A 23,511-nucleotide genomic window follows, 5' to 3' on the forward strand; every position below is an offset into this window, starting at 1 on the left:
AGAAAAGCATCCGAGGTGTTTTTGGTCGCTTCATAACTCACATAATAATTGCATTATTCTCCAGTGTGTAAAATAGTCATAACCACGAATACACAGTTCACAATATCATTTTTGAGGCACGTTCAAAGATTCTCCAGAGGGTCAAATTATGCGTCGTCCATCATTTTTACAGTGATGAACAGCTGCCATAAAAAAGCATGAGTTTTTCAGACAGAAAGAGCTCAAATATCTGCAGCGGAAAGAGACGAACTGCCTGAAACTAATGCAATTTTAGTGTTTATCTCTTTTTATCTCGTCTAAATGTTTAAATTCTGTTGACCGGGATTCTGTTTTACTCCCTATAACGAATGTGTTTGACATCTTGCTGTTTTGTGTTCATGATCTCTGTATGGGAGAGACACGAGCGAGCGGTGAGTCATGTGACTGCTCTGGTTCAGAGGAATGAGTCATTTGGTTTGTGCAGCAGGACTGCGCAGATGCAGACGGACCCGTAAGTAACACACTTCAGCTGGACTGCGTGATTCATTCACACACACACCATCATCTTCAGTGTAAACAGATCTAGATCTATAGCTTCTCAGAAGCTCATGTCATTAGTTTTTCTATTGCATTAAAGGGAAAGATGTTTCTGCAAACCCGTCTTGGTGTTTTTAATTGTGGGAATCTTCTGATGTGAGACTTTTAACTGTTTACTGGTTTATTAAATGCTAATGAAGCACAAATGAACACTTCAGACGTCTGTATCCAGATAAAATCAACTCTTCATAACAAAGATTCAGTACAAAATAAATAACAGATGGAAACATATTTAAGCTAGTTGAAAGAGAAAGTGTCATGTCAAAGAAAATACACAAAACCTCATTAAAAAATGCATTGCTTTATGGTATACATGTACAAACAATATGATAACGCATAATATTCACATGCCTTTCTCTGGTTCATATGCAGCGTCTTTTATTTCAGAATCAGGTTGTAAATGTTCTTCAGAGACGCTTATAAAGCAGAAGATCCTCCTCATTGTCCGGACTTCTCCAGTTTGCCGTCGTTGTCCCACAGGGGTTTCTGGATGTGCTCTGGGATCTTTTCAACAGCAGTCTGTCAAGAACAACAAACATTGTGTGTTATATAGGAGAAAACATGCTTTATCGAGCTAAAAACACTGCACTTTTGATATCACACTAGTCTGTGTCGTTACCTTGGTGACCTCCATGGCGACGCCCTCAGGCAGATTACGCTGAATATACTCCAGATAAACCCGTGCGCTTGATCCCGTTATTCGAGAAATCTGAAAGTCACAAAGATGTTGAAGTTGAAATGACCAGACATTTTACAGAGTAGAGAAACAGATTTTATATGTAGCCTTTATATATATATATTATATATATACACACATTATAATTGTTATATTACATCTCATAATAAATATAAAATTGTTTTGTGTGTGTGTATATATAATATATATATATATATATATAAATAAAAGCCTGTATACATTAAATGGGTTAGTTCACCACAAAATGAAAATTCTGTCATTTATTACACAAACACAAATTAAGATATTTTTGATGAAATCCAATGGCTCAGTGAGGCCTGCATAGCCAGCAATGACATTTCCTCTCTCAAGATCCATTAATGTACTAAAAACACATTTAAATCAGTTCATGTGAGTACAGTGGTTCAATACTAATATTATAAAGCCATGAGAATATTTTTGGTGCACCAGAAAAACAAAATAACTTATATAGTGATGGCCGATTTCAAAACACTGCTTCAGGAAGATTCAGAGCGTTATAAATCAGTGTCGAATCATGATTCGGTTCGGAGCGCCAAAGTCACGTGATTTCAGCAGTTTGACACGCGATCTGAATCACGATTCGACACAAAAGATTCATAACGCTCCGAAGCTTCCTGAAGCAGTGTTTTGAAATCGGCCATCACTAAATAAGTCGTTATTTTGTTTTTCTGGCGCACCAAAAATATTCTCGTGGCTTTATAATATTAATATTGAACCACTGTACTCACATGAACTGATTTAAATGTGTTTTAGTACATTAATGGATCTTGAGAGAGGAAATGTCATTGCTCAGGCCTCACTGAGCCATCGGATTTCATCAAAAATATCTTAATTTGTGTTCTGAAGATGAGCGATGGTCTTATGAGTGTGGTGGAACGACATGAGGGTGAGTAATAAATGACATTATTTTCATTTTTGAGTGAACTAACCCTTTAATATATATCCAATACAATATTTTTAACAGGAATTTATCACAATAAAATTGTGAAGTTGTGATTTCCAGTCTTTTGAGAAGTTACAAATTTTTTTAAATGAACATTCATTTTTCTTCAAGTTATGCTAAACTTTAAATTATTCCACAAGTAGGAAATCTTAGAATATCTGCTCTTGAAACCCTCGTGCCGCGAGTGAGATTCATCAGTCCAGATGTTGGAGCCGCTCACCTCGATGCACCTGTAATGCGTCCTCATCTCATACTGCACTCGGTGCTTCTTGAAGATGTGAATGGACTTCAGCAGGGTCAGTTTATCGATGTGTTTGGGCGGCTCAAATCTGGACAGCAGTAAACAACACTGTCAGCCCTCAGTTCAACAGCATTTCCATGAGTTTATCTCAGTGACACTCACACTTTCTCCAGGGTGAGGCCGAGCTCTCGAGCTGCCAGAGTGGCGAAGAACTCATAGCTGTCCAGAACGGCCTTATCGTGACCTTTGACCTGCACTGACAGCCTCTGATAGAGCGTGTCCGGCTCCTCTGTGACCCTCACCTGCAATTCAAACCCATAATCACAGGATACACACGCTTTGATTGATTTTAATCACAGCAGAACTACTTTATTTGAGTTTAAAAGCAGATACTCACTGCAGGAGACAGCGATGTGTGCGTCAACCTACAAACAAGCATTTAAGAGGTTTAACTTCTATACAAGCACATTAGTCTGTCAAACAGCCTCAATTCTTAGGAAAGTGTGAAACTGACCGTGTTTGATGCTGTACTGCAGCAGCCTGAGATTCAAAACAAATGACAACGTTTAAAACACATTCAGCTGAATAAACAACACATGCAGGTAGTAACAAAGACACAGAGATGATAAACCCTGTGAACGAGTCTGCAGTACCGGTAAGAAGTGTCTATTGATGATCTTTGACAGGACGCGAACGGTCCTTACGCTCGCTATGGAGGCCGCCATGTTCTCTGCCTCGACAGGCGGAAGGAAGCGGAAGCGACGTCAAACACGCGGAAGAGGGAAACGGCGCCCCTAATGGCAGGGAATTAAACAATCCACGTGGGATGAGGTTTAATTTAGCCACTTTTGGAGCGGTTCTCGTCTTAACTAAAACACTGGAAGGAAAAATAGTTTATATACTTGCTACATGTAATAATATATTATGAATGAATATCACTGTTTTGCGCATGTGCGCAACTTTATTGACAATAGTTCAGTTTAAGTGTCTGAATACTAACTGCTGGTTTAAGCATCTGAACACTAGTTAACTGCAGGTTTAAGTGTCTAAACACAGTTAACTGCTGGTTTAAGGGTCTGAACACTAGCTGAACACTGGTTTAATAAGTGTCTGAACAGACATTTACTGATGGTTTAAGCATCTGCACACTAGTTAACTGCTGGTTTAAGCATCTGCACACTAGTTAACTGCTGGTTTAAGTGTCTTTATTGATAATAGCTTGTTTACTTCAATTGGACACACAACTAATCTCTCAGAAATATCATTCATTTCAGTCACTGAATATGAATTTACATTACAGTCACAATGAAAGCACCCAAATAAAACATAAAAAGTTATTGTAGATTTAATAATATTTAAATATTTACAGAAAAGGTATTATTGTGCTTTTGTTTTTTTTTAAGTATTGAAACATTTCAATGTTCCAATTCTATTTTACACTGGCCCATGTTAGGTGAACACGTAGAAATAAAACACTTATGAAGCATTTTGAAGTACAATAATGCATTATGAGATACAATAAAAACCTTTGAAAACATCCCATATTATAGGACATTTTTAAGTAAATAGTGTTTTTCCCCTCTGTACCCCACCTCTTGTTCATTTTTCATTGAAATATAAATCTGCAAAAAAAAAAAGATAATAATAAAAATAAAATATCTATTTATTAAATGTATTTAAGATTTTTTTTTTATGTTGTATTAGTCTTTTAAAAATACACATCCCCTGTACACCTTCTGGAAATGAAATCAAAATAAAAGCACTGAGGGAAAAAAAATGATATGTGATCATATGGTGGTCACGTGACCCGACGCAGCGGCCCAGGCAGCATCAGAGAATCAGAGACGGCAGCGCTAAAAACACACTCATCTGACATCCACACTCGCAGGTAACGATCACATCGGGTTCGTTTGGGTTTCCTTATCATCCCTAGACCGGTTCTGTTCTCCTAGCACGTCCTGTTATTGTATTTTATAGTGGAAAAACAATGAGGGAGCGCGTGAAGTGAGTGTAGCAGCGCAGCTAACAAAAGCCACAGACGCAGAAATGCAGCAAAGATGATTTTATTTAACAATAAAGGCGTTTTATTAGACGAATCAACCGGATACATGTACGTATGTTATCTAGACGGATTTCTTAGAAGTGTCAGCTGTTAATCTAACAACAGTTTATATTCTCGAGTTCATCGGGGTCGATTAATACATTCTTAATTCTGAAAATATTGGTGTTAATATTCTCGCCATTTTTAGGACGTTTGAGTCATAAAGTAGAGCACTGAAAGAGGGATCGTTTTCTTTTTAAATATTTAATACTTCGTTTTGTGTTGCTCTCATCAGGGATTTATGGAAATACTGAGGTAAAATTAAACCGCCATTTATTCCTAACCGAAGAAAGTACGTTATTTCTGCTACTTAGCAAACAAACGAATGTGTTTATATGTGTTTTACACGGATATCTTCAACATCATACGAGACTTTTATGTTGTAAATATAATCAATCAGAATCATTAATTGTGTTTATATTTTTGCCGTTGTCCTCTAAAAGGAATCCCCGACGCTGATTGGCCGGCGGCTCCTCTGATGCGATGACGACACAGGCGGAGCTGGCACTCCCGCGCTGGAGCAGCTGACGCGCAGGAGAATCCCGTGCGCGCGCTGCTGCAATGAGCACGAGGAGAGGAGCGTTTCATCCGTCGATGACGTCACTATGAGCGGGGCATCGGGCGTAATGACATCATGAGGTTAAGCTGCGAGCGTGAAGGAGGGGAAAGTTTTCTTTGAACTTGGATATTTTCGGCTCCTTGCTGTTTGGAATCAGGTGAATTCTTACTGACTCCGTCCTCGATATTCTGCAGAAGGGCACTTGGTGTGTTTACGCCTGTCGGCATGACATAATTTATGTGCCTTGATAGTAGTTTTATGCAGTTCTGCGGAAGCATTCGGGCCGAAAGTGGTTGTGAACTGGCAGCCGCTCTCACCTGGACCCCAAGGACCCGCCGGTGAGCAGGGTGACTTTGTGGATCTGCGTTCATCCGTTCGTGCAGGTATGTTTGCGGCAGTGGAGCACGGTCCCGTCCTGTGCAGCGACTCCAACATCCTGTGCCTGTCCTGGAAGGGTCGCGTGCCCCGGAGCGAGAAGGAGAAGCCCGTGTGCAGGAGGCGCTACTATGAGGAAGGCTGGCTGGCCACGGGGAACGGCAGGGGCGTCGTAGGCGTGACGTTCACCTCCAGCCACTGCAGGAGAGACCGAACCACCCCGCAGCGCATCAACTTCAACCTGAGGGGACACAACAGTGAGGTGGGGAATTAGAAACATTACATAACAAGCATATGGCAGTCAAGGAGGTTGTGTGAGGCAGATTCAGGTTTCCCATGGCCAGATTAGGGAAAATACATTTTAATTATGTTGGCTTGACAAAGATCTACTATTTAAAGGTGCAATATGTAAGAATTTTGCAGTAAAATATCCAAAAGCCACTAGGCCAGTGTTGTATATTTTGTTCACTTGAGTACTTACAACTTCCCAAATGTTTCCAACTATTTGCAAACCGTGAGAAAATTGCAATTTCAATCAAGGCTGCGGGACGTGTGAGGAGTCGCCTGTCAATGGCGTCATACCCGCGTTACCCTCGGTTTCCGGTTTATTTTGTAGAAACCATGAAAACACCAAAGACGCTTTAATATTTACATGTTTTAATAGAGAAGGGAACAATTGATTTGATATATTTATAGGCAGAAAACAAATTAAATTAAATTGTTGAATTGAATTAAATTAAATTAAATTTTCTTGATTTTTTGCGATGCTTTACCATGCCTCTGAGAAAAACACTATTTTGTGAAGTAGCTAACATAGCATAACCAGATGCAGCTTTATTTTTAGTAACAGTAATACAGAATTTTCTCCATCATACAATACGTTTTAAAATTAATTGCACTGCATCAACACAATCATCCAGCATTTAATCTGATATTGTAAAATGGATCTATCTTACTGCAGTGTGTAACAGAGTCTCACAGCAGCCGCCGAGCGAACGCTCAGAGTAACGTTATAACATCATTTAACACTCTCAAATGTGTCTAATATGATAAACAGAGCTGCGTTACCTCATACTCATGACCGGAAAAGCGGCAGCGGCGCCGGCGACTGTGTCATAATAAAAGTCCCGCTGCTCGTGAGGCATGTTGATCAATCGCTCCAGCTCCTCGTTCAGCTCCACAACACTCGCTCCTGCTCTGGTTCATACTACAGTAACGTTAATAACCACATCCATGAACATGATTTCTTCCTGAATCCTATCCCTATTCTTTTCCACCATCCGTTGAGGTGGAGATCACATGTCCCAAGATTCCACGCTCAAAACGCATCATCAAGCTACGCCTTTGTTTTGAATAGGCCTCTAGCGGACAGAAAATATTACATATTGCACCTTTAAGTGTCTTCTAAATTTTAAACAGTAATTTATGTAGTAGTTTTCAAGCTACAACCACCAAACTCGGGTCAGACTGCGTTGACTTGATGATGATCGGACTTGCGATTTTTCGTTAAATGGACAATCAAAACTACAAAACGTCGACTTTCATTGAGGGGGTCAACTTTTGTACAATAAGAGTATTTAAGCTATCACTAGCAAAGGTTGATGACTATCATAGGATAACGTGTTAGCAACACCCTAATTAATGCTAGCAATTTGTTAATCATGCAAGGAATAGTTTAGCAACGTGTTAAAACATGCTAACAACATGCTAATTAATGCTGCGAATAAGTTAGCAACATGTTAAAACATGGTAGCAATGTGTTAAATCATGTTATCAAAATGTTAAATCATGTTAGAAGTATTTTAACAACATGCTAATTCATGTTAGTTCATGTGTTTAAAACATGCGAGGAATGTGCCAATTCAAGCTAACAGCATATCATGTTAACATGTTAAGTCATGTCAGCAACATGTTAGCTTATGTTAAATAATGCTAAAGGCATGATAATCATGCTAGTAACACGTTAACAAAGTGATAAAAAATGCTAGCAGTATGCTAAATCATTTTAACAAGATGTAACGGGGTGTTAAATCATGTTAGCAACATGTAAGATCATGTTAGCAAAATGCAAACAACGATGGAAATTATGTTAGCAACGTGGTAAAATGTGTTAGCAACATGTTAATAATGCTAGTAACATGTTAACAAAGTGATAAAAAATGCTAACAGTATGCTAAATCATTCTAACATGTAACAGGATGTTAAATCATGTTAGCAAACACGTTAAAACATATTAGCAACATGTAAGATCATGTTAACAAAATGCAAACAACAATGCTAATTATGTTAGCAATGTGTTAAAACATGTTATATTGTTAGCAACATTAGTAACACGTTAAAAAATGCTAACAATGTGTTAAACCATGTTAGTAACATTGTTTTGACTTTCTCTAAAGTAAAACCTTAACGTTTTTTAAGTTATTTTAAACTTTCAGACCAGGCTTTCTCAAGCCAACATCAAAGTTTATCAAACTTTGCTCGTTTAGTTCAACAATTGTGAGTTCAGTGCCATGAATCATTTGCTCACTCATATCTCTTGTGAATTTAATTTATTTTTGCATATGTTTTGCTTGGTTAAAAATATTTAAAAGGTCTTCAAATTCAAATTTGCACTAAAATTGCATTAAGAGACGCCCTTTGCCTGCTAGCAAGTGAAGTAATTTAAATATATTAATTCCAACACTTGAAAAAGTCATTGGTCAAAAGCTTCCTTGCAAATACACACTATTGTCATTTAAATCTTAATAAATGCATATTATGTTTAAGAAATGCATTTTAGCAGCATCGAGTGAATCATACAATGGCTCACAGACATGTGTTTGTTGAGCCGTTGAATCGTGGCTAGCGCAGGACAGATGTGCACTGGGGTGTGAAATCCATCATGGGCAGCTGTATAATTTCCCTTCCTGACAGCCGGCTGATGACGCTGGTTAATGAGATCTGTCAGGTGATGAGCTATGAGACCTCATTAGCACCAACCATCTCTCATCTGAACCTCAACTGGAATGTGATATTCTATTTGTAAAGGAAACATTCATTCTATAATTTTAATGTGGGCTAGAAATCAGGGTTTTTAGATGCAAAAACATGTTCTAAATGAACCGCTCTCAATGTTTTAAGCTCATCTAATGCTCCAAAAATAGTAATAAGACACCAAAGTGTCGTTCATGTGCTTTGCTTCTTTCTCCTGAGCGCTTTCTTTCATCATGCAAGTGTCCATCACACATGAAGAGAGCAGAAAATAGACGAGGATAAAAATAAACCAGCTGTAATCTGTTCTCTGTTGGGATTCTTAACCTTGTTGCATCTTTAAAGCGTCTCGTCATCTGCCTCTGATATGAAGCGCTTCAGACGGCTGCTGCTTCTGTTCTTATTCTCGCACACATCTGTAAAGTGAGGCCAAATGGCACTAAAAATAGTAGTTTGGGAGAAAAGAAATGTTAGCTGGTTTAGTTGGCGGCCCATTTAGAGCACACAATGTCTGAACTTTTATTTGTGTTTTTGAAATATGGGATAATTTGAGCTCCTTTTCTCTTGTTCGCTCTTTTTCATGCAGTGAAAGCAGACGGTGACAAAAATACAAATCAAAGTATCATAAAACTCTTCCATAAGACTTTCTCCTTGTTTTCCACCTAAAAAATAAAAATACAACATTGACAGTGAGTAACAGAATTAATATTTCTGGGTGAACGATCCTCTCATTATAAGGTGTAAAGATGATTTTCATGTTCTCCACGCAGCTTTTGTCCTCTTACAAGTTAAGTCCATGTTATGTAACCAGATCATGTGTCGCGTCTGAGGTTAAGAGAGAATCTGTTCTTCATTCAGACTGTAAACAAGTCTTCATGCATGTGAATATATATTTCTGTTTCTCTATTGGATGTCCATTCTGGTTCATAACACTTATAAAAAAAAACAAAAGAAAACCAGAAAACAGAAGAGCAAAAGTTCTCTTATTATGAGAACAAACTCGAAATGATGCAGAATGCATTCTTGTGAGAAATACGGCCCTCTGAAATGGGTTTTATTTTTTTCCCAAATTCCATTTTTTTCCATTTTAAATTTTTCTAGATTCCGTTTATTTCCATTAAAATTGTTTTGGACTTAATAATAAAATGTTTGTCATCAAAAAGCATGTTTGATTAATTGAATTCATAAAAACTATCAAAAACTAAATTTAAAAAAATTATTTTGTTTATTTATTTTTTTAGGGCCCTACATTAATAATTCCGTTTTATTTTTACCAAATTCTGTGTTTTCTGTTTTATGTTTTCTGGATTATATTTTAATGGTTAAATAAAATTTTAGCATGTCTAATTAATTGAATTCATTAAACAAATTATTATTAAGTTTTTAGGACACTACAATAATAGGTCCCTATAATTTATTTTTTAATTTTTTCCAGAAATTCTGTTGTGCGTTTTATTTTTTCTGGCAATGAAATGAAGGCATAAAAGATTAATTTATCTTTTAATAATATGAAATTAATGTCAAACAAAATGCTGCACAACAGAGCTTTACTGTTAAAATTCAAACATGGAAGAAAAATTGTGGTTATTTCCTAAATAATAAAGTTTATAAAGAAAAGTTACACAGTAAATTCCGTTTTTATGACTGGATTCTGCGAGTTACGCTTTGATAAGATTGATACTGTGTATCAAATTGTGCTGAGAAGGCTGAGATTCAGATATGCTGATGAGCGTTTTGTTTCTGACGAATCGCAACAGACTGGGCCGTCAGACCAATCAGAGCAGAGCAGAGCTCAGAAAGGCGGGGTTTAGAGAGACCGAATCTTTGAACGAACCGTTTCAGACACTGAGAAAAGAGCTGATGCTGCAGTGGAATTAAAGTTAAAATTAAAGTGTTTTTCGTGGATGTGGTTTAATCAGTTGAAGGAGACTCAAAACACAATTAGGAGTTTTTAAAATAGAATAATATGCCATTTTAAAATGCCACGTGTTCAACACGCGCCTCGACACGCGGTATTGAGTTAATAAAGCAGGTGATTAGCGTGATTTCTGTGGCTTTGGGTTTCTTCAGCACCTGCTGCTGTAATCCCAGCATGTGTACAAATCTTTAGTCTTATCTTGTTATGACGCTTGATCCAGCAAAGCGCTGCGTCACCGTCTGACCGAGCAGAACGGCTCTGATCTCTGCTCTCAATATAGACCCATGTGTTCTTACCTGCGTCTCTGGCCTGATGGGTCACGCTCTGTTTACACGCAGTGCAGCGTGTGTTTGCGAATTAGTGTTTTCAGTTTTGTTTTAAATTCTATAAAACTAATATTGTCTTTGGGAATGAACATTAAGAAGTGTTTCCTGTTGCTCTTGTAGGTGGTGTTGGTGAGATGGAACGAACCCTTTCAGAAGCTGGCGACCTGTGACACAGACGGCGGGATCTTTGTTTGGATCCAGTACGAGGGCCGCTGGTCTGTAGAGCTGGTCAATGACCGAGGAGCTCAGGTGAGGATTAGACCGTCCTAAAGCTCCCGTTAATGTTCTCGCCCACAGATGAGGTGTTTAATTTACTGTACCCATGCAGGTGAGTGACTTCACGTGGTCACATGACGGCACGCAGGCCCTGATCTCCTACCGCGATGGTTTTGTGCTGGTGGGGTCGGTGAGCGGTCAGCGCCACTGGTCCTCTGAAATCAACCTGGAGAGTCAGATCACCTGTGGGATTTGGACCCCTGATGACCAGCAGGTAATGACCGCTTTACTGATCTGTACAAAATCACTTTTATTTTTTCCCAAATTCCCAAACTGGATTCTGTTTGAAACTTTCTGCATTCCATTTTAATGGTTATTTTAAATTTAAGATAAATCAAAAAGCATGTCTAATTAATTAAAATAATGATATTTATGCAATTTAACAATTTATTTTTTGAATAAAATGTTAACAAAAATTACATTTTTAGGTTTTTTTTTTTTAAATATTTTTTCCCCCCCCATATTCCGCTTTTCTCTGTTTTAATAATCAGAAAGCATACCTAATCAAATAAAATCATGCAATTCATACAATTTAACAGCAATTTAGTAAAAGGTTAATAAAAATTACATTTTTATTTTTTCCAAAAATCCATGTTTTCCATTTAATTTGTTTGGGGGATTCTGTTTAGTTGGTTTAGATCAATTTTGATAATCAAAAAAAGCATGTCTAATTAATTAAAATCATGAAACATTCAATTTAACAACAATTTAAGTAAATAATAAAAGTAACATAAAACATTTTGAATGAAATATATATTCAGATTGTTTTTAGTTTTCAGCTTTAATTTTTCTGGATTGGATTTTAATAGTTATATTTAATTTAAAAGTAATGAAAACCATGTCTAATTAATTAAAATCACAAATCTTATACAATTTAACAGCAATTTATTAAAAGTTTATTAAAACAAAAATGACATTTTTAGGGCCCTATGAAATATTTATTAAATATTTGTTTTCCCAAATTCTGTGTTTTCTGTTTTAATTTCTGTAGATTCTGTTTTAATGGTTAAACAAAATTTTTATAATCAAAATGTCTCAACTGTATTAATAAAACTTTAACAATTTAATTTTTTTTTTTTTTTTACAATAATAAGGCCCCATGGAATGTTTTTATTTTTTCATAAATTCAATTCAACATTCATTTTCTATTATTCTATCATTCATTGTCTATTATTTTTCTAGATTTATGATTTAAAACAAATTTATAATCAAAAACGATTGTAATCAAATGAAGCCATGAAACCTAAAAATCTTTCAAAATGCAGTCGAATGAAATTTAGCAAACATACAAATAATAAAACATATTTTTGTTTTGCAGTTGAATGACTTTGATTTTGTGGCAGCATTAGAGTTCAGATTATTTTGTAAAATATATTATTTGCTTTTCATAATCTGCTGAGTGTCTTCTTTCAAAAGAGACCAACCTTAGGTTTGCATTTATGAATTATATCCGTTTAAGTGACAGTGAACAGGTGAATGTGATTTTAAACTCCGCTGTTGTTTTGAACCCCAGGTGTTATTTGGCACGGCGGATGGGCAGGTGATCGTCATGGACTGTCACGGGCGGATGTTGGCTCATATCCTGCTCCATGAGGCCGAGGGCATCGCCAGCATGGCGTGGAATTATCCCAGCTTTCTCGTGGAGGACAGCAGCGAGAGCGACACAGACTCGGATGATTACACACCTCTGCATGGTAACGCCGGATCGCCTTCGTACTCTTTAGCCACAAAAAAAATCTATGTTTACAGCTCACTTCAGGAGGCATATTGATTTTGGGTTTATGGTGGGATTGTTCAAGGGAAGAGATTTATAACCGTACAGCCTCTTCTCATGACATGCTTTTATTACAAGCATACAAAACAAACCATTAATGCAATAATGTTCTAGTGTTTTTCAGGCTGTAGTTTCCTTAGTAAATAATGCAGCAGTATAACATAAAGTGTTCTTTTATAGTTTTATTAATAATTTATTTGTATACATCAGTGCATGCCTAGTTAACAATAGCAACCCCTAAAACACTTTTTTCTTTCCAGTGCACAGTCTGAAGCCGGTGTTGACGGTCTGCTTCACGTCTGGAGACATCAGTTTGATGAGCAACTATGATGACCTCTCACCTACGTTAATACGCACTGGCCTCAAAGGTTGTTCTTCTATATATTTCATCTGTTTATTTTGTCTGCTGTAGAGCAGAATTTATATTTAATGTTGAAATTTGCATTAGTGATTCTGTTATTCTCCTGTTTCTTCTCCTGTGTTGTATAAGAGAATGGTGTCTATTGAAATGCAAATTGATTTCCTGTATAACGAGTCTGTTATTAGACTGCAGAGGGGAAATCAATACAATCTAAACAAATCATTATTTCCTGAATCTGTACACTGATTCCATGTATAAATATGTGAATAATCTTGCTATTATGCCCAATTATGCTATTCTAAAAGTTCTTAATTGTATCTCCTACAACAAAAATTAAAAAACACTTCAATTTTCTCATACATACCCATTGCAGCATGAGTGTCTGAAACGGTTCGTTCAGTGATTCGGTCTCTCTGAACCACTTCAGTTCAGAGTCAATTCTTTCTTTTAGGAGACAATAACTTCTACATTTATGAAACTTTTACATTCCTTTAAGCAGACCTAAACAGATTTACTACACACTACATGAAATGTCATATCCAAAAAAAGCATAAAAGGGGCACTTTAAATGCTTTTTACTGATAATAAAATGATGTATAAAGTACTCTTTGATGTGTGTGTCAGATGTGGTCGTGCAGTGGTGCTCTCAGGGCGACTTGCTGGCCGTTGCTGGGATGGAGAGACTTGTAATGACCTCTGACCTTTCCCAAGTGACCCGAAATGCCATTGTAAAGTTTTACAATGTTCATGGTGAAAACATTTACTCACTGGAAACACCTGCTCAGGTGAGGATTTGCTCATTTAAACACAATAATTTTCACTGACTGTAAATAAGCATTTGCACACTGAAAAACAAAAATTCACTCAGAAACTCCGGAACAATTTTTGGTTTTGGTCCTCTTTTGTAAGTAGATGGATAAACAAAAGCATCTGCTAAATCACACAGATGAAACCTAATCTCATGTGTTTCTGCATTTGTATTCAGAGGCCGATCAGTACTCTGTGCTGGGGCCATCGAGACTCGCGTCTGTTTCTTGCTTGTGGCCCGGCGCTGTACGTGCTTCGTGTCGAACACAGAGTCGCCAGCCTGCAGCTGCTCTGCCAACAGGTCATCGCCAGTGCGGTTCATGAGGAGAAAGACGTGGCCAAGCTCAGCATGCCCTCTCGCCTAAGCACATACGTGTCTTCTGCCTTTGCTCCCACCGTTAAGGTAGAAACTTTTACAGGCTCAGCCCAGTTTCTGCACCTTGGTTGTGTTGGAAAAAGAATACCCTTAACACTTGCTTCCCATTCTTCCATCTATCTTTGTTTCTGGCACCCTTTTTAGCCTCCCATCCCAGATCCCAACAACATGCGAGACTTTGTTAGTTATCCGACATCAGGTAACGAACGTTTGCACTGCACCATGAAGCGCACCGAGGACAACCCTGAGGTCGGCGGTCCGTGCTACACCTTGTATCTGGAGTATCTAGGCGGGCTTGTTCCTATTCTGAAAGGCCGTAGGATTAGCAAACTTCGCCCTGAATTTGTCATCATGGACCCAAAGACCGATGGGAAAACAGGTGGGTTTATATATTACGTAAATTTTCGCCAACTATTCCAAAATGCCTGGTTTTTGTTTCTCATTGGCTCAAATTGTTTACTTATCACAGATGAAGTCTACGGCAACAACTTCATCCCCTCCATGATTGACAGCTGCAATTGCTCAGACTCTAGTGACATTGAGCTCAATGATGATTGGGTTGGAAAGAAATCACCAAAGATCTCCAGAGGGAGCAAGTCTCCCAAACTTCCCAGGTACTGCATGTTTTTTTTAGATTTGTGAGAACATTGTTAGGGAACTTGTCTTCGGAATTGGAGGATCCACATGTTTTGTTTAACACTATTAGACTGCATGCTGCTTCAAACTCACTTTGAACTCTTTTCTTCATTTGCTACCTTCTCTGTAGAGACTTAGTGTGTCCCTTTACCAACAGGATAAATATAGACCCCCGTAAATCCCCCAAGCTCTCCCGCACCACACAGGAAATATCCCGATCGCCACGGTTGCCCATTCGCAAGCCCTCCATTGGCTCTCCAAGTCTGACTCGGCGAGAGTTTCCCCTAGATGACATCACACAGGTACTGCATTTTTACAGCTAAATTATAGACCGTATTGTATATGTATTAGCACACAGAATGTCTCATTCTTAAAATGTATGTCTCCTTGCATTTTAGCACAATTATCTCGCGCAAGTTACGTCTAACATATGGGGGACAAAGTTCAAAATTGTGGGGCTTGCAGCATTTTTGCCAACAAATCTTGGTGCAGGTATTGTATCTTTTTCAGTAATATGAACCACAAGATATCTGATTTATTTATACATCCCTCTTTGTCTAACTTAATATATATTTCCCATCTTACTAGTTATCTACAAGACAAGTCTGCTTCACCTCCAGCCCAGACAGATGACCATCTACCTCCCTGAGGTGAGGAAGATCTCAGTGGAATACATTAACCTACCTATGTTTAGTCCTAATGTCTTCAGTGAGGATGAGGATGACCTGCCTGTCACAGGAGCATCAGGAATCACTGATGATAATCCACCTTGCACTGTCAACATACCTATCGCCCCCATACACAGCCCTGCCCAAGCCATGTCCCCAACCCAAAGCATTGGCCTAGTCCAGTCCCTACTAGCCAATCAAAACGTCCAGTTGGATGTATTGTCCAATCCAACATCGACTGTGGCACCACCTGGGGTGTCTGACCAAGGACAGCAGGACACTGTGCTCACGGCACAGTATACTGTTCCTGCCAGGTATTCTAGTCCTGGCCAGGTAATCTTTGGAGGTATGGACGTTGGTCGGCTTTTAGTTGTGCAATCCCAACAGCAGCAGCAGCAATCGCAGCAGCAACAGCAGCAGCAGCAGCAACAACAACAGCTGCAACAACATTATCAACAACAGCAGCTGCAGCAACAAATTCAACAATATCAGCTGCAGCAGCAACAGTTGCTGCAGCATCAGCACATGCAGCAACAGCAGCAGCAACACATGCAACAGCAGATCCAACAGATGCAGCAACAACAGCAAATGCAGCAACAGCTTCAGCATCAAATCCAACAGCAGCATCTGCAAATGCAACTGCAGCTGCAGCACCAGCAAATGCAGCAGCAGTTGCAACAGCAGCATCAGATCCAAATCCCTGTCCCAACTTTGCCCTCAGGTCAGCCGTCATGCCCAGTAATTCAGCTTCCACAGAGTACTATACCGGTCGCTCCCCCTACATCAGAGCACAGTACAGAGCGGGGGGAGCATGAGCTCCTGCTTAAAATCAAAACTACTCGTTCTGCCCCACAACTGGCTGAGGGTGATGCAGTGGTTTTTACTGCCCCTCTTGAGATTAGCAAAATGAACCCGCCCCCTCCTTACCCTGGCACAGTTGCTGCTGCAGTGGCAGCTGCAACAGCTGCAGGCTCGGTTGCTGCTTCTACGAGTTCTGCCTCTGGGGTAGCGGGAAGCAACACTAGCACTCCATCCTCAGGGGAAGTTTGTCTAAAGAAAGGGGATTTGACTCTGTATCCACCTGGTGCGCAGGGAACTCAGTACCCAACCCCGCTGGGCTACGAACGCATCACCACATTTGACAGCAGTGGAAATGTGGAGGAGGTGTGCCGTCCCCGCATGCGACTTGTTTGCAACCAGAATGTTTACACGCTACAGGGCCCAGGAAGCTCTGCCACCCTCAGGGTCTCATCATCTTCCTCTGCTGTAGAGGGGAAGAAGGTGCAGCTGCCCTATGCCTCAGCCACGTTGAACCGTCTCACTGTGCCCAGATACTCTATACCAAGCGGGGACCCACCACCTTACCCTGACACAGCCAATACGGTTGGAGCAGGGCGGAACCCTGGCCAGAGACTGGACAGCAGCTTGATTCATGCAACCTTGAGGCGGAACAGTCGGGAAGCTGCGCTGAAGGTTTCTCAGATGATGGATCCCCAGAGGACCCTTCCCTCCAAGGCCAAAGCCAATACTTTGTCTGCTTCATACCAGCCCAGAGGACCGACAGCTCTTTATACTTGCAGTCAGTGCAGTAGTAATGGTGGTATCAGCAGTGGGGCTACCAGCAGTGGAAGTAATGGAATAGCTGGGGGGACGATCATTAGGCAAGATTTCCCACCAACTGGGGGTGGTGCACCTCACAGCACTGTTATAGTGCACTCCAACAGTGCCTCACCTCTGCCTTCCCAATCCTCCTACAATTTGCTCAGTATGGATGGCTCCAGTGGTGGCGGAAACAGAGACAGGGCTGACTATATCAACTCTGCCTTTACAGAGGATGAGGCATTGAATCAGTCTCTGAGGCAAATGGCTCTTAATACGGAGGTAGTGAGTTTGACAGTCAAACGGCCACCTCCGTATCAATGGGATCCATCTTCTACGGAAGAGATTTGGGTTCCTCAAGAGCGTACTGCGACTCTGCCCACCTCTGGTCCTCCTACATCCCACAAACCTCCCCCACTCGTGCTTAGCCCTGCACAGCATCTGGATGTTTCCCGTCTTCCATTTGTCCTCTCACCTAAATCTCCAACAAGTCCTAATGTCACAACTTTCCAACCACCAGGAGCTTATCAGATTGCACTTCCCTATCCACCAAGTGCAGCCTACAGTGGTCCCTCTCTACAGACAGTGCAAGCTTCTCCACGTCCTCCCTCTCCAAAAGAGGTGGTTCCTCCACTTTCCTTTTCCCAGCAAGACCAGGCTGTGGTCTTGCCACCTGGTTATCCGCCAAATTTGCCCAACCTTGCTTGCTTCCCACCAATGTACCCTGGGACAGCTTCTTGTTCTAGTCTGCCTGTGACTTCCATTCCTCTTCATCCATGGGGTTCTTACAATCCCTGTCCACCAATGCCAAGCCCCCCAGGTCCTGCCCCTTCCCTTCCACCAAAGACCTCCCACATGCTGGATAAGCCTGTTCTTTCTCCTCCCCCTCAACCACCCCCTCTTCCTTCGCCGCCTCCAGATCTCCAGAGTGTGGTCAGTCCCCCAGAAGCTATCGCTGAAGCTGGGGAAGGCTTTCAAGAGGTGCTCTCACTGAACGAAAGCCCTGTTCCTCAAAGAGCAGACAGGTTTGGCAAGAAGAACCGAAAGCGGTTGGACAACAGTCGGACAGATGAAGCCAATGTTCCAGCAATCGCAGAGGGAGGAAACAAGTCCAAAAAAGAGGGCCGTGCCCTTGGTGACTTCAACTCCCTTATCTCCAGTCCAAGGTTAGGTGGACGAGACAAGAAGAAACCTAAAGGCCAGAAAGAGCAGCTGAAAGCCAAAAAGCTAAGCAAGGCCACCACCAATGAGTTCCAGGACAGCTCAGAGAGTGAGCCAGAGCTCTTCATCAGTGGTGATGAGCTAATGAACCAGAGCCAGAGTGGTAAAAAGAGTTGGAAAGGTAAAAGGAACTTGCGGGCTGGAGGCTGCGAGCTGGACGAAATCAAATGCCGAAAGGCTAATGAGAAAGAGGACCGTGGCCTCGGCAGCCAGGGGTTTGTCTACATTATGGCCAACAAACAGCCTCTTTGGAATGAAGCCACGCAGGTCTACCAACTGGATTTTGGAGGGAGAGTCACGCAGGAATCGGCAAAGAACTTCCAGATTGAGCTTGAGGGGAGACAGGTACGCAAGAAATCTATTGGCTTTCATACAAGCTTTATGGCACTTTTCTACTGCGTGGTACGACTCGGCATGGCACGGCTCACTTTACTTTGCTTTTACACTGTAGTTCAGCACTGCTTCAAAATGGGTGGGAGTATAGGCATATTGTTATAGTTGTACTGCCGTGGATCCGCTCCTCGGCTACCAATGAGAGGAACTTCTGCACCTCGTCTTCTGATCAAGATACTGCCATTTCTTTTTTCAAGTTGCGTGGGATGGTCATTTAAAGGAACACTCCACTTTTTTTGAAAATAGGCTGATTTTCCAACTCCACTAGATTTAAACAGGTGAGTTTTACCGTTTTCGAATCCATTCAGCCAATCTGGTACCACTTTTAGCATAGCTTAGCATAGTTCATTGAATCTGATGAGACTGTTAGCATCTCGCTCAAATTGACCAAAGAGTTTCGATATTTTTCCTATTTAAAACTTGACATTTCTGTAGTTCTAAGACCGATGGAAATTGAAAAGTTGCGATTTTTCTAGGCCGATATGGCTAGGAAATACACTCCCATTCTGTCGTAATAATCAAGGAACTTTGCTGCCGTACCATGGGTGCAGTAAGTGCAATGATATTACGCAGCGTCTCTCACAAATGTCTCCATGGTTGCAAGGCATGCTCCCTGTGCAAACGGGGTCACAGCCGCTGCATAATATCATTGCGCCGCTGCACCCATGGTACGGCAGCAAAGTTCCTTTATTATTACGCCGGAATGAGAGTATAGTTCCCAGCCATATCGGCCTAGAAAATCACAACTTTTCATTTTCCGTCGGTCTTAGTACACAATGTAACTACAGAAGAGTCAAGTTTAAAATAGGAAAAATATCGAAACTCTTTGGTCATTTTTGAGTGAGATGCTAACGGTCTAATCAGATTCAATGAACTATGCTAAGCTATGCTAAAAGTGGTACCGCCAGACCCGGAAATCGGCTGAATTGATTCAAAAATGGTACAACCCAATTGTTTAACTCTAGGGAAAATGACCCTATTTTCAAAAAAAGTGGATTGTTCCTGTAAAGCAAGTCGTTCTAGTGGGTTTGGTGTCTCGTGTCGCAAATCCAATGACGCTGGTAGAGGCGATTCTCTCTGACCAATCAGTGATCTGCAGTGTTTACACGTCACATTTCAGTATCGTTACGGCTCGCTTGGAACCCTAACCGAGGTGGGACTACTTAAGTGAGCCATGCCATGCAGTGGAAAAAGCGCCATTAGTTTAGTTTGGTTGCCTATATACACTTCTAAACTATTTTGTTCCTTCTAGGTGATGCAGTTTGGAAGGATCGATGGGAATGCATACATCCTGGACTTTCAATACCCCTTCTCAGCTGTGCAAGCTTTCGCTGTAGCACTTGCTAATGTCACCCAGCGCCTCAAGTGATCGACTGGGCATAAACACTTTAGCCAATTATACCATTTCTTTCTTTGCTCTCTGTTGTTTTTTTTCCCCAGTTTAAGATGCAGTACTAATACTTGAAAACTACATCTGGGAAGTAATTGCCACATTTTCCAAGTGTTAGCGGTACTACTGGGCACTGAAATCAATTGCTGTACAACATACTGTCATTTTACTAATTTTTTTGCATAAGATACTAATGATACTTTGAGGAGGTCATATCTAAACTCACTTCCAGGGACTTTACCCTTGGAGTTCAATTGCTAGCATCTGATTAGATGCTTTTTGGCTTGCAGTCATAAAATGTATTTTATTAACAAATAGTAAGACTGAATATCCAGTCTGTAGCTGTACTCTCTGTTAGGATGGACTTGCTTTGGCAGACAGAAAACCGAATAAGCTCAACGGTGAAACCATTGATGCTGTATTCATTAGCACTCTAGATGTTTTTAGTTCATGGTTCCTCTTGAATGTTTTTTTGTTAATCACTATTTGATCATCCATACTTTTTAAATTTTTATTTGTACTGCCCTGCATGTCATTTTATTTTCGACACACACATGCCCCCCTCCAAATAATGAAGTGACTGCCCCCTGCTGACGCTTCTGTGAAGTGATTTTGTGTAATGGCTCTCAAGCCACATTTACTCCACCTCAACATGTGCAAAACAAGCAACAGGAGATATTTTTCTACCGTATTACAACAATGTCATTTCATACCTGTTATTTTTTTGAAAATGATGTTTGTGCGACACGTTTTGTTATCAGTGCTAAGAATATCACAGTGTTAGATGAAATCCTGTAGTACGAATAGAAATTCAGCAGTAGGTTTGTGAGGAACAGCAATGAGAAATATATAATTCATTACTCCACGATACATGGAGGATTGTGATTCTCTATGAATACATGGAGACACTTAATGTTTTTTATTTGATTTGCCTTCTATCAGTAAAACAAGCAAGTGATAAAGAATACAGCATGAATAGACGAGTCCCATTTCAGAAGAGAGTGAATTTAACAGGCCGGTCATTACATTTCACTTCTAGTGTTTTCGAAAGAATTAGTCAGTATTTGTGATCAGAATCAACACGTTTGTGCACGTTTGTCTGTCTTATGTCTTTTGTAAAGAGTGGTTTTGTTTTTTGGGGTTAACGTGGTGATTATTTTGGCCTTTCACCAGGAGTCCTTTCCCACGGTGAATCGAGAATTAGTTTGTGTGCTTAACGGAAGAGTTTATTTATTTATTTATGTCTTGTTTGTTTATTGTGCAATATTGTCAAGACTAATGCTTTCTTTAACTTCTCAAGACAGCCGTTCACGATAAACGTGTGGCGTTTAATCCACCTTTTGTAAGTGTGAACATTATTTATGTATAAATCGGCTTGGTGTTGTGTGTGTGTGTGTGTGTGTGTGTATTACGTGGATGATGCTGAATTGGTGGCGGTGGGTTTTGGTGTCATTTGCTCATGCGGTTTGAAGGTGATTGTGGTTACGGTGTAGTAAAGTGACCATGGATGGGTTTGTCACGTGTGTTTTTGTACAGTGCAGAATGGAAACCAGATCAGCAGCACAACCCTTGCTATTTTACTGTTACATCACATACTCCATTTTACCCATGTGTGTCTCTACTATGTACTGATCTGATTGATGGTCTGTGTTGGGTTTTATTGTACAATTATGTGCTTGGTATTCGTAGGAATAGGTCAAAAAGATGCTTTGGCGATGAAGGAAAAACTGACTGAATGTGTGCATTGAGTGGTACAAAGGCATGCTTGGTAAATGAACTTGTTTTTTAAAGTATGTGTTTGTTTTCGGAGGGTGAGCATGGAATGGCTTTGGGATTGAAGACGCACGTCATAGTTCGTTATAATTGCAACTCATTTAAGTATTCACGTTTGCTTTCGTTTGCTGAAATGTGTGTCCATTCTGTCTAAAATAAATGAAATCACCCATGATGCCATTTGGTTTTGAGGTGACTGCTTGGCAGGAAAGTTTCATGTGGACTTGTTTTTTTATTTTTGGAAGTGTCTTTATCTGTTTATTTGCTCTATATACTGTATATTAAAGGGGAATCCTTTGCTTTGCTATAATTCCCCCCTTTTTTGACTCTTATTTTGTAATCAGACTCTGGGGTTTGGGGTTAGGCGTAACTAACTTGAAGCCTATATGCACTAGGGTTTGCATTGTACTGTAATGAACAGTTTTGTTGTTCCTCAAAAGCTGAATTGTGTCCTTTGTCGGTGTGTAGCCCAATAAAGTGTACAGGTTGAAATATGTCTCCTCGATCATTGAGTTCATGAGCCAAACATAAACACACTGATGTTGTTTAAGCAATTTCAATACACATTTGCATGCTTTTGTCACTAACAAAAGTACAATGGTGAAACATGATTTTAATATGAAGTACCATGATTTGAAATTTATTTTATGCATTTTTGTGCTTTATTTTTTATTCATTTCCAGTTAATAATTTTAGTGCTTCAACTTGAACTTATTTCAGTTTATTTTTTTTTCAACTTATTGTCGCTTGCTTTGTTTTTCAGTTGTTTATATTTTATCACACACTGCATTTTCTGTATGTCAAACTAAAATCAGTGCATTATTTTTTAAAAAATAAGCAAAACAATATAAACTCAAGCCACTTTTTAAAGAATATTTTTACATCCATTTTTAGAAATGCCTTTTTATAAGGGGTTTCTCAACATCTTAATATTTATTTACATTTACATTTACATTTTATATATTTTTATATTTATAAAATTTACTTTTTTATTTGTATATTTATTTTATTATATTTATATATACATATTTTTTATATTTATATATATATTTATAAAATTATATTTGTATATAATTTATATGTATTTATATATTTTAACATTTATTTGTTTCATATTTTATATATTTATATTTTATTTATATATAATATTTAAATTTATTTATATATTTTTTATATTTTACACAGCTCCACAACATTTGCTTGTTAAATGGTTCTCTGAAATATTAAATTTACTCCTGCATTTTTTGTATAATTCAGACTAAAACCAATGCATCATTTTTACACACTTTAGAGAATATTTATATAAATATATACAATTACGATTTTTATTTGGGGTTTCTTAAATATTTAAAAAATATTTTTATTTTATTTCAAAGGACATGTTTGTGTCTATATTAGGGTAAGAGCCCTATGTAGTGAATCTCTCTCACTATGTGGACTGAACCCTGTCCGTGGTCCTGAACGCGCATGCGCAGGCGATCAGCTCGTGCGGATCCTCCAGCCTGCACAA

The 23,511-nt window shown here is 39.4% G+C and overlaps 2 protein-coding genes across 3 annotated transcripts; one reads left to right on the top strand and one right to left on the bottom strand.

Moving 5' to 3' along the window:
* Positions 1 to 678: 678 nt before the first annotated feature.
* Positions 679 to 3,232, bottom strand: mrps10 (mitochondrial ribosomal protein S10). Its single transcript, XM_067391351.1, has 7 exons — positions 3,132 to 3,232; positions 2,993 to 3,018; positions 2,876 to 2,903; positions 2,641 to 2,780; positions 2,458 to 2,566; positions 1,196 to 1,285; positions 679 to 1,095 (listed from the first exon to the last, which is right to left on the bottom strand). The coding sequence occupies exons 1-7, from the start codon at positions 3,201 to 3,203 to the stop codon at positions 1,015 to 1,017; spliced, it is 546 nt and encodes a 181-aa protein (XP_067247452.1). The 5' UTR covers positions 3,204 to 3,232; the 3' UTR covers positions 679 to 1,014.
* Positions 3,233 to 4,273: 1,041 nt separating this feature from the next.
* On the top strand, positions 4,274 to 22,485 carry tulp4a (TUB like protein 4a). Of its 2 annotated transcripts, none has more exons than XM_067391349.1 (14): positions 4,274 to 4,366; positions 5,023 to 5,775; positions 10,848 to 10,976; positions 11,056 to 11,217; positions 12,517 to 12,697; positions 13,038 to 13,145; positions 13,763 to 13,923; positions 14,124 to 14,348; positions 14,466 to 14,700; positions 14,791 to 14,935; positions 15,115 to 15,259; positions 15,356 to 15,449; positions 15,546 to 18,790; positions 20,091 to 22,485. In XM_067391349.1, exons 2-14 carry the CDS (start codon positions 5,524 to 5,526, stop codon positions 20,205 to 20,207), a joined length of 5,199 nt encoding a protein of 1,732 aa, XP_067247450.1. In that variant the 5' UTR covers positions 4,274 to 4,366; positions 5,023 to 5,523; the 3' UTR covers positions 20,208 to 22,485. The 2 variants fall into 2 exon arrangements, with proteins under 2 accessions (XP_067247450.1, XP_067247451.1); XM_067391350.1 differs by lacking the exon at positions 4,274 to 4,366 and adding an exon at positions 4,401 to 4,588.
* The last annotated feature ends 1,026 nt before the right edge of the window (positions 22,486 to 23,511 follow it).

The sequence above is a fragment of the Chanodichthys erythropterus genome, chromosome 8 (assembly GCF_024489055.1).
Source record: "Chanodichthys erythropterus isolate Z2021 chromosome 8, ASM2448905v1, whole genome shotgun sequence".
In the NCBI taxonomy this organism is placed as follows: Eukaryota; Metazoa; Chordata; class Actinopteri; order Cypriniformes; family Xenocyprididae; genus Chanodichthys; species Chanodichthys erythropterus.

Bases quoted from the DNA above. Each gene is read 5' to 3' on its own strand.
- tulp4a (XM_067391349.1), top strand. From the start codon at position 5,524: ATGTTTGCGGCAGTGGAGCACGGTCCCGTCCTGTGCAGCGACTCCAAC. The intron at 15,260-15,355 runs GTACTGCATTTT...CTTGCATTTTAG, and splicing joins CCCTAGATGACATCACACAG to CACAATTATCTCGCGCAAGT. The intron at 15,450-15,545 runs GTATTGTATCTT...CCATCTTACTAG, and splicing joins GCCAACAAATCTTGGTGCAG to TTATCTACAAGACAAGTCTG.
- mrps10 (XM_067391351.1), bottom strand. From the start codon at position 3,203: ATGGCGGCCTCCATAGCGAGCGTAAGGACCGTTCGCGTCCTGTCAAAG. The intron at 3,019-3,131 runs GTACTGCAGACT...TTTGAATCTCAG, and splicing joins TCAATAGACACTTCTTACCG to GCTGCTGCAGTACAGCATCA. The intron at 2,781-2,875 runs GTGAGTATCTGC...TTTGAATTGCAG, and splicing joins ACACATCGCTGTCTCCTGCA to GTGAGGGTCACAGAGGAGCC.